Source organism: Hippoglossus hippoglossus, chromosome 3 (genome assembly GCF_009819705.1).
Source record: "Hippoglossus hippoglossus isolate fHipHip1 chromosome 3, fHipHip1.pri, whole genome shotgun sequence".
NCBI classification, from domain to species: domain Eukaryota; kingdom Metazoa; phylum Chordata; class Actinopteri; order Pleuronectiformes; family Pleuronectidae; genus Hippoglossus; species Hippoglossus hippoglossus.
The window spans coordinates 7285686-7299574 of record NC_047153.1 but is presented as its reverse complement, the minus strand read 5'-3'; the positions used below and the strand labels follow the sequence as shown (position 1 = coordinate 7299574).

Sequence of the window (13889 nt, the reverse complement as noted above, 5' to 3'; positions counted from 1 at the left end):
CTGTGTTTTATTGTGAAGGGGTTTGGGGGAACTTGTGTGTAACACTGTCTTATTAGACTTTACCAGTGATCCGGTTTTATTTGGATCATCATTAAATCAGTTTACAGTTGGATACAGTTGTGTTTTTGGTGGTTCTAGATGTCATAAGTATGGCCGCAAGTAATTATTGTTCATTGTTGACTCCGCCAATTTTGTTGGTTAATTTTTTCAGCAGGATTACACAAAAACTACTGAACAGATTTACACAAAACTCAAGGTCAAGGGTCAAGAAAGAACCATGATATTTACGAGTGAGTACATTTAGTTGCAGATACAAATAAAAATCTGGATCTAGCGGATTTAAATGTGTAGGCTTTTTTCAGCCCCTGTATTGTAAACTATAGGGCGACAAACCGTTATCAGTGTGTAGCTGGGATAATGTTATGTGGCCTTAGCGAATGGCCAAAAGGCTAAAAGGGAACTGTTGGGCCTCGGAAGAGGTATGTGCTCTACTTAGGGACATTCTAGTCGATTAATCAATTAATTTTAGAAGTCTATAAAATGGGTGCTGATTGGAAAGTGGTACATGCTGAAAACAAGATTTCACCATATTTAGCTCCAAAGAAAAAAAAAAAGTGGTGTATTTTGTAAAGCCACATTTTTTTAAACCAGATTTACGCAATTTGTGGTCTGTCATATTCACTGTTTTTTTTTTTTAAATAAATATATTTAAAAAGTAATTTATCATTTCAAAAACAAACATTTTGAAGCTAAATATGGTGCAATGTTGCTGTTATTTTATTTTTATCGGCACCCCATAAATATCTACATCACGATATTCCTCAAAATCAAGTTGGAGCATTCAGATTTCTTGATTATATGACTGGTCCAAAACCCAGAGTTTCATTTGATTGTAGTTACTATATTGTGTCCACTTTGGACATACAGCTCAGGTACTCATCTAATATTATCACCAAAATAAAGTTAACCAAAATAGTCAATTACCCTTTAAATCTGGAAGTTAAAAAGGATTTCAAAGGCCTAAATGTTTCGGCACAAATTCCCATTAAACCAGAAGAAACCTGCCTTTTATGCTGAATAACGAAGGTTATCTGACCAGTGACGAGCAGAATCCCTCAGATACTGACCCAGTTCATGCTCCTCCCATAACCCACAGGCTGCCAGATGCTGCTCAGACATTAATGATTGGGTCAGAGGTCAACCGGTGAGCTCACAGGTTTGACAGCATGTGATCATCAGCAGGCCTCACAAATGTGCAAGAATGGCATCACACACTAGGTCATTGTTGTTCTTGGTGAGTTGTTTCGGGCGAGGTCCCTGTGACTCAGAGAAAATCCAGAGGGACGTAATCGAAGCAGGAAAATAACTTCGCTGGGCTGAAAAAAATGGCTTCATTTCACAGCTATGATAGCTTTCATCTTAGTGGATGATGGTTTTATCAGATTTTTAGTCGGGGGAGAAACACTTCGTCTGTTTGTTTACTGACGCAATCAGATAAGAGAGTGTAGGAAAGTGCACAGATAACATTTGAAGTGTGTTCATTTCCTGCTCATTGTCACACGACAGAGAAGTCTGCTTTCTGACACCCCAGAAGCTCGTTCTGTGCTCACATCTGACACAGTTATCTGAACAGAAAGGCTCCGAGTGTTGTTTTTCCTTCAGATGCCCTCTCAGAGTTTATCTCTTTCTGTGTCAGAGCTGCTTCTCTGCACATCAGCTGCCAGTGGTTCCCTGATCTCAGCTTAACAAGCCGCGCCGAGGGTGATTAATGTGGGCGAGACCCTCCGAGCCTCTCTCAGAGGATGACGAGGGCCACAGCCCGAAAAACAGTCCACCGCATACTTTCAGCACACAGTCATCTTTTACTCCAGCAAAATGTGCATGTGAGGGGCTGCTGAGAACTGAGGGAGAAGTGTGGCAGGAATTATTATCCTACATTCTACATTATATTTATCAATCATTTTTACTGGTCTTTCAGTAACCAGGGACATGAAGGATGTCGCTGTAGCATAAATCACTGGTTTGATCATATATGTATTGGCCATGTTGCATCATAGAAAAACATGTTACATATAAGATTCATGAGAAATGCAACAGCCACATAAACAAATGGAGAATTTCAGAAGTTGAGCTAATGAGTGTTTGACCAATCAAGAGATGGTATGGTAAGCTCTTGTGTAGACAGATAGCACCATCTTGTGGTGTTAAGAGTCTGGGCAGCTAAGAAAGTTAAATATATAAGATCTTAGGGCTATGAATCACTAATAATAACTATATATTTAGGTCATTTGTCTCACAATTTCGTCTATAAATTGTCTGAAAACTTCCAAATCCAAATATATTTAGTTTCATATCATGTACGACAAAGAAAATCATCAAGTCAATGCATTTGAAAGTTCTTCACAATAACTTTGACGTCAGCAGTCTTGTGGATCTCAGGTTTTATTCGAGGCCGACTGGAGACAGAAGCTGCTGAGCCTCGCCACGCGGTGTCCGCCGAGTTTCCTCGACTACGGAGCGACTGAGGCTGGTTGAGTCTGAAGACCCCCTTGAAAACGAGATGGTGCGAAGTGGTTTGTCCTCAAATTACATTTTCAAATAAACAAGACAACAAATTACACTGTTATGTCTCAGCTGGACGTGAAAATAAAACACTAAGAGGTTTTTACTAAAAACCTAAGAGTGAATGTAGTTTTGATGACATTGGAATATTTTCTTCCCATGAGCTGATTTAGTTTATTCTACTGACTGGAAGATAAACCAATACTAATAATATGTCAGTCACCTGAGTTGATTTGTGTCATTTCATTTGTGTGTCTATCTGAACTCTACGTAGTTCTACTGTCCACGTGTGAGAAGAGACACCAAGAGAGAAATATCTGTTATTGTGAAACAGAACTAAAGATGTATTAAACTACAATGAATGGGCAACAAAAACGTTATTATTTGATATTTACCAGCTTATCTGAGACTGGACTGCAATTCTGCGGCTGGTTACTAAGAGTATTTGAACTCCATATTCAGAAAGTAACAGAAAAGTGGAATGAAAAGTGGTTTTCAAGTTTAAAGAAAGGCAGGAACACAGAAGAATAACAAATCAAAACAAAAAACGAATGAAAGATGAGTTGAGCATGTAAAGAAAGTGAATCTGAACATCTGCCAACATCCTGCTCAGTTCCTCCCGACACCAGTGATTGTGCTTGGACTTTGAGTAAACACCAACAAATTCATCCTGAGACAGAGAGAGGAGGCTCTGCAGGCCAGCAGCTGTTCTCAACCCAGGGAGAGGCACAAGTTTACTTTCAGGAACTATTCACTGAACATATACAACACATGTGTTTTCATGGCCAAATAATAAAATACTGTGGAAAGTGCTGGATGTTCACATGTTGAAATTGTCAAGGAGCTAAAAGTGTTTAAAGGTTTTAGTTTTTTTTTTGGTACATTGTCCCTCATCTCACAAAAACGCTGAGACCCACCAGTGCTGAAGGCTAATGTCTGCACGTGTGACTACGGAGCCTATGAATGTGCATCAGTGTCTTTGCAGGATCGGCTGCTTCAGCAGCAGCTCGCTGCTTCCAGAGATGATGGGCGTCTGGTTGTCCATGTGGAACCGCACCAGGTGACCGACACTCAGAAACACCTGATCACGGGTCCGCACCTGCTCGCACAGAAAGAACAGAGTGTAAGCCAGCTGCCGGTCGGTCGTCCTCCTGCGTTCAAACTCGCACCTTTACCTTTCCATGGGGGTCGATCAGCAGCAGGTGCCGCACGGTGGCTCCCTCCATACCGCTGAGGACGTACTGACCAGACGCAGAGCTGCTCTCTCTGACCAGGAAGTCCCCACTGCAGGTGAGGAGGGACTCTGCCTGCTTTCGTCCCAAACTGGGAGGAAGGACACAACGTTACTGGGAGCAGAAGAGGGAGAGACACACCAGCAGACATGTTCAAGTTGGTTATTCATACCTGCCGTGGAACCAGCCTTCCTCCTGGATCAGGTCCTGGATCAGTGACTCAGAGAGAGGAGAGCACTGTCCACTGACCTCACATCCCACTGAGTTCATGGAGACACAGGAAGTCAGTCGCACCAATCAGGTTTATATCTTGGTTTATTTTACTATATCTTTAACTACAACATCACTCAGTAGAGAACATATCACAGCCAAGGCCCAGCAGTCCCCTTAGAATCAATCAAGCAGCACCTCATTGGTGTCAAATTAATTTTTATGAAGAGCAATGAATTTTTCCTTGGCAGATTGTTGAAATGTTGAAAAATGCCAGATCTCACAATGTTAAACAAAGTGATTTTTAAAAAGTCCCTGGATCTGCACCAACATTTTATTAGAATAAATAATATATATATATATTTCAGATTTAAATAGATTTTTTTTTACTGTTTTCTTATGCAGATACAGTTCAGTGTACAGGAGATATTGTGGTTTGGGAGTAAGACTGGAAATATAGTGATGATTTTCACCTCTAGTTGGAGCTGGAGTTTCTTCTGTGATGGAGCAGTTCTCATACAGTGAAACAGGCCGAGGCAAACAGACCTGCAACAGCACGAGATGAGTCATAGACACAAGACACAGATCTCCCTGTGTGTGTGTGTGTGTCTGTGTGTGTGTTTGTGCGTGTGCGTGTGTGTGTGTGTGTATTAGTATGTAAATATGTGTGAAAATTGATGTTAGGATGTGATTTACAAGGCGATTGGGGGGTTACACCTCCTGTACAACACCCCAAAAGTCACACTGTCACACTGAATGAAACATATTGTCTGTTATAAATAAAGTGGTTTTGACAAAGTGGTTGGTTTTCTCGATTGAAATGAATTAGCAGCACCAACAGCCTTTTAAATACCTCTTGAATGTCAGCATCTTGCTTGCTCTCCTCCCTTGTGATGCGCAGGTCCTCTATCCCACCAGGAGGGGGCGTCTTTCCTGGGATCACATTGTAATAGTCACAGTGCTCATGGGCTTCACCTTCCTGTTTGACCTCCTGCTCTGTTGTTGTCTCCTCTGTCCAATCGTTACTGATTCTCACTGCTGACCTGCAACCAGCGAGGCACAGGATGTTAACCTCACGCACACGCACACAGACACACACATACAGCAACACGTAACACGTAAAAGCACCGATTTCTTGGAATTAGTTTGTGAACACTGATGAACAGCTGAAAATTTATAATTTTCATTATTGATCAGTTAATCCACGAATCCTTTTGGCTGTGAAATGTACAGAATTATGACAAATGCTCGTCACTAATTATCAAAGCCCATACTAACACAACACGTTTCTTTTGTCCAACTGAGGACAAAACTCCAAACTAGGACTTCTTCACTGAATACCTACTGACACACTTTAACACCCACATTTGTGAAGCTTTGGAACAAGTAAATGTTTCAAATTGTTGCTTAAAAAATGACTCAAACAACAGATTAGTAAAATAATTAGATTCTCGATAAATGAACTGATCAAACTTATTTTCAGCCGAACAGAAATATGAGAAAAGTCTGGACCAAACTCTAGAAGTTCTACATTTACTATGATAAAAGCAAATCTATGGTGAGGCATTACTAAACTGCACCTCTGATCAGATGGGTGAAATATGCAGTGTATTAAATGTGTGTTAGTTTATTGTGTCACATTAGTTAGATACAGCTACAGTGCACAGAGGGACGACCTGGGATCGGTGCAGAGGAGCGAAGGGGTGTGGCTGAGGAGTTGGTGGAAACGATTCTCAAAGGCCTGACCGATGCTGTTGATGAGCTCGCAGGCCCGACCCTGCGGACACTCCAGGATGTGACACGCTGACAGCGACAGAGAGAGAGATATCGTGTCATCGCATTTGCAATTACACGACAAATTCAGCAAATCCAATGGAGGCGCAATTCATCCTAATGATAAGCTATGAGAGGAGCACCAAGCTTCTGCCTACCTCTCTGATTGGTGAGGTCTTTGGCAACGTAAGCGATGTAATCGACCACGTCCTGGAAAGAAAATGACAAAAAATAATATGCAAAATGCAGCTGAACAGTAAATTTGAATCTTCAAGTCAGAAATGAAGCCATGATGAAGTTTGTATTCATGGAAGTAATAAACAGAATCACTGTAAAGTTTGTATGGGGAGTGTCATGTGCAACTAATCATAGAGACAAGAGACAATATGAAAATACACTTATATCTGCATTCTTGCCGAGAGTTAGATGTAAAGAATAAAATCTTTCTTCCTCCCAAATCAAAAATGTTTTTTTTCCCCCATTTTGAGAATAAAGTCGTAATATTAGGACTTTATCTTCATAACATTACAACTTTATTCTCATATTATTATACTTTTTTTCTCATTGTATTATGACTTTTATTCTTGTACTATTCTGACCCATATACTTTTATAGTCTCACATAACTTATTCAAATGAAAAATTTACATTTGAACATCCGTCAGTGTGATAAGAACTACCGGACATGAAATAAACCGTCTCTGAATTTCTTTTTATATTTGACGTGTACTTTGACTTATAAGTTTGGCCTGTGTTTCGTCCACTAACATGGAGGAGTTGTGATTTATGACCTATACTGCAGCCAGCCACCAGGTGGTGATTGTGACGCTTTGGCTTCACTTTTTGGGCGCTGTCATGTCGTCCATCTTTATTCACAGTCACACCAGTTTAAAAACTTTGAATATTTCCTATATTAAATTGAGCTGGGTGTTTTATTTTATTTTTGCCCTTTAATCAAACTTTTCATTTGTTAAAGAATGAATGTGTTGTTGTTTTTGTCTGTGTCTGTGATAATAAACCTCCCGACTGTGTTGTTGTGCAGTTCAGTTTACAACCTGTACATGTCAAGGGCTTTAGCATCTGTAATCAGCTGCTCCATTCATAATTTTATCACCGAATCACTGAAAACCAAAGCGGACATTTCCAGTGACTGGTGATTTGTGTGTAATCACTGTTTAATGAATTCACTCCTTATCAGTTGTTCTCTGACACAAGAGCAGACTCAGCTGTTTCACCATAAAGCCTCGGTGGCAGATTGATTTTAATTCCCTCGCTATCTTCCACGCGTCCGATACAACTCGGCGAGGCTTAGAGCACACGACAAGATTATTGCAGCTAATTAATTAAACAGCGAGCCATAATCCCGTCCAGAGCTTTTCGCCAGTGTTGTTCCCCCCAGAAGAGAAACTACCGCCCCACTCCCTCTAATCTTTGGCCATTGCAACCTCACAGTATCCAAACTGTTTATTAACCAGGGTCTGACCCAGACAGCGGCTAATAACTGACACTTCCTGTTGGCTGCACTGACATTAACAGAGCTGCATTGATTTTCCATTTTTTCCGATAGAGCGTGTATTCATTCATGAGGGTGAAAAACCCAAGTTCTGTCACATGGAATTAATGTGGGCCTGGAGGGAACAGGCGGGACAGTAGAGTTATTAGTGTGAAACAGTCGGGACGAGGTGTGAAGCTCATGAAAGCTCCTGCAGGCTTTGACTGTCGCATCAAGCCAAAGGAGAGGATTTCTGGATTTGATGCGCGTGTATTTGTCGAATGCTCCGAAGAGACAACTTAAGAATAGAGCAGATATTTACTGAGTATGAAAAATATATGAGACACAATTATCAAGTGACTCATTAGAGCATTCCTCAACTCAAGTCCTCATAAGACTAATAATACATATGTTCTTTCTTTTGCAAATACCTCATTTTCTAAACTAAACAACTATTTATAAACATATATAGGTCTATCATATATATTTATAACATGCATAATTTGTTATGTTCAGACAATGTTTCCTTTCATCCTCATAAATGCAATAAAAGAAAAACAAATTATTAAATGTTTAAACAAATATCAAAAGTACGTAAAACCTATTGTACTATTATTATTCATCATGAACGCAGATATCATTTACAGTTATTTTTAAACAGTGCATGTCTGCATCTGTTTCCTTCTCAACATCTGGTGGCTCTTTTAACTTAAGAGCGATTTTTAGATCAAAAACATCTTCTTCTCTTAAGTTTGCAATCAGGACTAAAATCTTCCACTTAAGTCAAATATTTCCTTTTTAGTTGCTCTGATAAAAATAGACTCTGATCTTCCAGAGCCGAATAAAAGCTTAAAAAGTTCAAGAGGCAGGAAATACAAATAAATACTTAACAAATGGCAGCGAACCAAGTCGTAATCAAACACAATCAAATTATGTGTGTGTGTGTGTTCCCATGTTAAACATATGACATGTGAGGAAAGGAACATACTGGTTCTCCTCCCGAGGCAAATGAAATGGCCTGCATGGGGTGGTGGGCGATCTTCTGAGGAAGAGAAGAAAGGAAGACGAAGAAAACAGGGTTGGTTTTCAATACGTCAATACTTCTGATGCATGACAGTTCGAATTTGGTTCATGTGTGTGAAGCTGTCACCTGTGAGGAGGAGGCGGTGATCAGAGTCACGCTGTCTGTGGAGACGGTGACGATGATCCTGCGCCCAGAAAACTGCAGGTTCATCCGACCAAGAACAGCCGACGGCCCCTTGTACACAGACTGATGAGGACAAAAATCACTGTTACTCAGTGTGTGTCTGTGTGTGTGTGTGTGTGTGTGTGCGTGCGTGCGTCATACCGTTTTAGTTTTCACTGCTGTCTTGGCTGACGTCCTCTCGCACAGTCTGCTAATCGCCTCTCTGCACGCACACGCACACACACACACACACACACACACACACACACACTCTCTTTCATATTTCATTTTCATATATTCTATCAATCAAACATTAACCCGATATTTAAAGTTTTGTGATTGTCTTTTTCTTCATATTTGATCTAAATCATTATAAGTTTGTTTTCTATGTTTTAAGCCTCTGTGTCATGTTCTATTTGGAGCTGGTCTCTTTTTGAAAAGTCTGTAAATTGAGCGATTTCCTGCTTAGATAAAGAAGTAATATACAAAAAAAGAGCCAGATTACAGCTAGAAATGGTCTGAAAAATAGTAATAGAGAAAAAACTGAAGAAAAAAAAGGTCTGAGTGAACATATTCCCAGTTCTGTGGCTTGGGTCAGAGAGGTCAACAGATACAAACACACAGAGAACCAACATCCCACCACAGAACAAGACAGGAAGGGCTTTTCTTCTCACTGAAAACAAATTGTATGTGATGGACCCAGAGATCCTGAGACTTTGGAAGATCATTAGGGGGAATTTCATCTAATTAGATTTTCTACCCCATCATTAAGGAACGTTGCTGTGAACAGAAGTTGCTCTGTATGATGATGATGGGGAGAAACCCATGCTAATGAAATGTTATACATTTAATTAAATTTCCCCTTTTGAAGTATTTTATTTAAAGAAGCCACACATGTCTTGATAAATACATATTGATTTAATGTAGTCGGTCAGGTTCAAGCAAATGTTTGTTTCCTCCTCCGTTCATCAGCAATTTATTCATGCACAGTTTTATTCTGATGTCATATTCTCATATGTACAGTATATATATATATATGTAAATATCTTTTCATATTGTGTGGTGGTGGAGGGACATCCTACCGTGTCACTTTCATTCTCGTATCAAAGTCGAGGTTCCTCATGGACTGGGTTACCTCCACACTGCCCATGTACTTGAAAACACAACCAAACACCAGTTATTCAGATGTAATGTGATTCATCTAGAAACAGTCATGATAAGAGTCTTAAGTGATCTCAGACAGAGTGCAGATTTACATTAGGCACTGTTTCCGTCCTGCTCCGTCTTAATCTAAGAGTCCCCACGGGACTGAAAGATAAATCTGACAGACTCGGAGAGAATTAACAGAAAAGGAAAGAGAAACAAATAAAGTGTAGCAGACATGACTGACCTCTTTTCCTTTTTATTCTGCAGTCTGCAGTTTAGATTTACCCCCAAATAAACACAATAAAAACTCTCTTCACGCTTCTAAAAGTCACATTGATGTGAAGAGGAAAAATGACTCTATAGAAAAGTTGAAGAGTTCATGACCCATTTAGATTACACATGCTTTAACATGATTTAACATTTTGACTTCAAGCGATAAAAAGCCCAAAGGTCTGGAAACCTCATTGCACTGTAGGTTACTACTCCCCGTTCCTACTGGGAGAGAAAAAACATTCTCAACAGAGGATCACGATACAAAGGTTGGAAAATCAATGATTTAGTGTTGGAATTATTTGTAGCATTTAATTTTGCAGATTAAATGTAATATAAACCTTTCACTTTTGTCTTTGATCTATTAGCCTCTATGCAGACGACAGTTAACTGTATACCATATCTTTTCTGAATTAAAATTTCTGTCAAGCTTCTTCTTGGCTATTGGACCTACTAACACCAGCTAACATCATTTTTTTTTTTTTTCAAAGGGAATGGATTCAATTCCTGGGTCAAATGACAAGTCATTTGATTTTCAGGTTGTACGTCAAAGAAACTAGATGAAAAATTAAGGCAAGAGTTGTTGCAATTTTTTATGAGGAAGGTAACTGTTTATCAGATTTCATGGTATATTGGTTTAATAGTTGAAATACTATTATTTCCACTTCCATTTTTCACTAGGTAAAAGTCAAAGATCGTTTTTTTAAGAATTTAGTTCAGAAATTTGTCAAAATCTGTGTTAGTGAGCACTTCTTCTTTGTTGCTAAAATAATCCAGGCCTATATAGTTTACAGAAAAAGAAAACTTTGATTGGGAGATCAGCAAATTAATGAGGATTCGTCAAGTCACGAATAAAGAAAAATGTCAACCTCATGGTGGCGCTAGAAGAGAAGTCAGGAGGCGACTGCCCAACCTTGCAATCCTAAAGTTTCCTAATGGTTTTACAACCTTCTTCTTATATTGTTGCCTTGGGTCAAAGAACCCTGGAGTTAATTCTATGTACAATTGGACCTATGAACCAGAATCGTGCTCTTTAGAAATTGTTTATTTTATTAAAATAGTTTTTCACATCCCGACATGCTTTGATAATAAAGAGATGAGGAGGCTGGAGGAGCTGTTAACACAACCAGGCATCATTTAGGCCACGTGCTCAGATATACGCCTGGCCAGTCACATTTCTGGCTTCGGCAGACCCCACAGGCTGGAGGCAGGATGAGTAAGTCCATTGATGGAGACCAGACTTAAATCAATACATGTGTGTGTCGGTGGAGTGGTTGTGCAGGAGAGTAGTGTATGTACGTGCGCTTGTTTGTAGAGGACAACCAGACAGTCCGTTCTCATTTCCATCAGTGGTCAGCGCGCAGGGCCCCCGCTCCTGATCACCCATGCGGACACACCTCCGGTTCTAGGAGGGCATGGGCTCCAGTGATACCGGATACACACACACGCATGCACTCAAATACACACACGCAAGCAAAGCTGATGTAGAGAGGAGCAGAGAGCCAGGATGAGTCACTACTGCCTACACAGGAAGCTCCATCTGAGAGGGAGGGGGGAATGTACGAAAAGGAGTGTGATAGTGTGAATAGAGCACAGGGAGAGTGTGTGCGTGAGTGTGTGCGTGAGTGTGTGCGTGAGTGTGTGCGTGTGTGTGTTGGCACTGGTAATACTGTGCCACAACTCTCTGCTGAGACCCTGGATATGACATTAGCTGCACTTTCTTTTCCTTTGTGAAGTGACGAAGCTTTGCACTGACACACGTTCGCCATCTTTTTACATTCATATTTTTAGCCAAAGTGAAAAAACACAAGATTAGTCAGGGAAAGTAAAACTCCTGTGTCCCATGTACTGGTGAGCATGAGGGGATGGGTACCTTGATGTTATGATGAACTGCTCTGTTTGCCGTCACTGTACAGTCATCTGCTGCAGAGGAAGTCTTCACACAGCACGGACCACCTCTGTGCTGTGGGCAGGGAGGACAGCCGGGGGTCCAGGGGAGGCTGGCCATCCGGTGCAGGGTGATGGGTCTTTTTGCGCAGAGCAGGGCTAAGTGACTCCGGCTTTGGCCACTGGAAAACGGCACATGAAGGGAGGGTTGGCTACAAATTCTCTGCTCGGGTCCTGATCCCCATTGTGTTCCTGAACAGGGTCTGTCAGCGTGTCCATCAACGCTTCTGTCCCCTGCTGTGTTTCTCTGTCCCCTCAGGCCAGACAGAGGGAAGGGACTCTGCAGCCGAATGTTGGCCACTCGAGGGATGAAGTCCCTCAGGGTGGATAGCCCTTGGTGTGGGGGTGCCCCGGGGTCCAGTTGAGCAAAATCAGAGTCCAAGGGGAGTTCCCTCTTCAGGGGCGGCATCCTTTGGGGCCGATCCTCTGGAGATGTGACGGAATCGTTGCGAGACGACTGTATTTGGTGCGCTTGAGCAGGCATGCGGGAGGTGAAAGTGTCACAATCAAATTGTAATAGCTGCAAAAGAGATGAGCTCCCTGTAAAGAGTCCTGACTGGGATGTGTACCTGGGTAAGGTTTGCTGTCTCATAATCAAGTAACTGGACCGACGAGAGCACTGGGAAGTAAAAGAGAGGAAAAACTAAAAAACCCTGCCAGGAATTAGACGACACACTGTTGTTAGGTTGGACTGGAGACTGCAGATACAACAAGAAACGAGAAAGGCAATCTGATTAATCAGCTGATCACTGGGAGATTATCTGGCGTACTGTGGGATTCCTACTCACCAGCGTGGGACTGTGGATGTCCTGTGTAGTCTGAGGTCCAGTCGGCTCTCCTCTACAGTCCCATCTCATTCAGCCTCTCCGTCGCTCTCCAGGCTTCCAGCTCTGCTTCACCTCCACATCTACTCGCCTTCTCTCCCTCTGAGGCTCGGCACAGAATTGTGCAGCTTTTGTGAATGAACTTTCTCTTTTTTTTTTTTTTTTAATGAATGAGAGGCTCTTGCTCACTTCCTCTGTCTCTCCGTGAAGGTGCATGCGGTTGAATGTGTGAATGGAGCGGAGGGGAGATTGACAGACGGCCCCTAACTCTCTCTCCCCCTCCCTCACCCACACACGGCCATCCAATCACAGGCGGGTAGGGTGACTCATGCTGTACACACACACACACACACACACACATGCACACACTCTTAATACACTGAAGTAGAGCCAATAGAGTACATGAGCGCTCTAATCCTCTCTTCTAACATCACTTGCACCTCAGAGATGCTGTTGAAGTGGGTTATTAATACATTACTAACTTGGCTTTAACCTCAAAATGGTGTTTCCTGTTAATTTTCAGGGGTGTAGTGATTGTAGGAGCAGCTCAGATTGACTTGACTTGACAGTAGGAGAGTGAACCTAACGCATGTGATATTCAAATGAGCTGAAAGAGCACAAGAGGAAGGGATTTAACTGAGACATTTGCATTTCCGCGTGATTTATCAGAGCAATATAACCGACGCCGAGCAAAGTGTTTCACATCCTGCACTTATTCTTGATTAAAATATTATCTTCCATCCACAAAAAGGAGGGAGGGTAAACCGGAAGATTCATTCACTTCACAAATATAACTCAGCATGAATAAGTATTTCTGACATCTGGATTTTTCTCCACAACAACGTGATTACAGGTAACTTGACGTAAATAGGAAGATAAGATATGAGTGCATTCAAATTCTGTGCAGAGGAGCTTTGTCACTTCCTTGTGGTCATTCAGTAAAACTGCAATCTGGGCCTGAAATAAATTCATTTTAGGATCAATTAATCTTATGGCTGATTTCTCCATTAAGCAGCGTTTACCGTTGTTACCTCCGCCACGGAGGTTGTGTTTTCATCTAAGTTTGTTTGTTTGTTTGCAGGATTACGCAAAGACTACAGAACAGATTGACACAAAACTTGGTAGAAACATGCAGTATGGGTCAGGGAAGAAGCCTTTACATCTTGGTGAAGATCCAGAAAAGGAGCCAGATCTAGATGTTTTTAAAGATTTTGTTTTGTTGACATTTTCACCAAATTTTATGATAAT

At 41.3% G+C, this 13889-nt stretch overlaps 1 protein-coding gene across 3 annotated transcripts; it reads right to left on the bottom strand.

Moving 5' to 3' along the window:
- Positions 1-946: 946 nt before the first annotated feature.
- Positions 947-13749, bottom strand: LOC117759303 (SHC-transforming protein 4-like). Of its 3 annotated transcripts, none has more exons than XM_034581369.1 (14): positions 12606-13749; positions 12387-12436; positions 11744-12299; positions 9537-9607; positions 8617-8677; positions 8419-8538; positions 8257-8307; positions 5936-5987; positions 5681-5807; positions 4858-5047; positions 4478-4550; positions 3967-4054; positions 3738-3885; positions 947-3661 (listed from the first exon to the last, which is right to left on the bottom strand). In XM_034581369.1, exons 1-14 carry the CDS (start codon positions 12672-12674, stop codon positions 3533-3535), a joined length of 1785 nt encoding a protein of 594 aa, XP_034437260.1. In that variant the 5' UTR covers positions 12675-13749; the 3' UTR covers positions 947-3532. The 3 variants fall into 3 exon arrangements, with proteins under 3 accessions (XP_034437260.1, XP_034437259.1, XP_034437261.1); XM_034581368.1 differs by having other exon boundaries at positions 8257-8310; positions 12606-13748; XM_034581370.1 differs by having other exon boundaries at positions 8257-8310; positions 12387-12470; positions 12606-13747.
- Between the last annotated feature and the right edge of the window lie 140 nt (positions 13750-13889).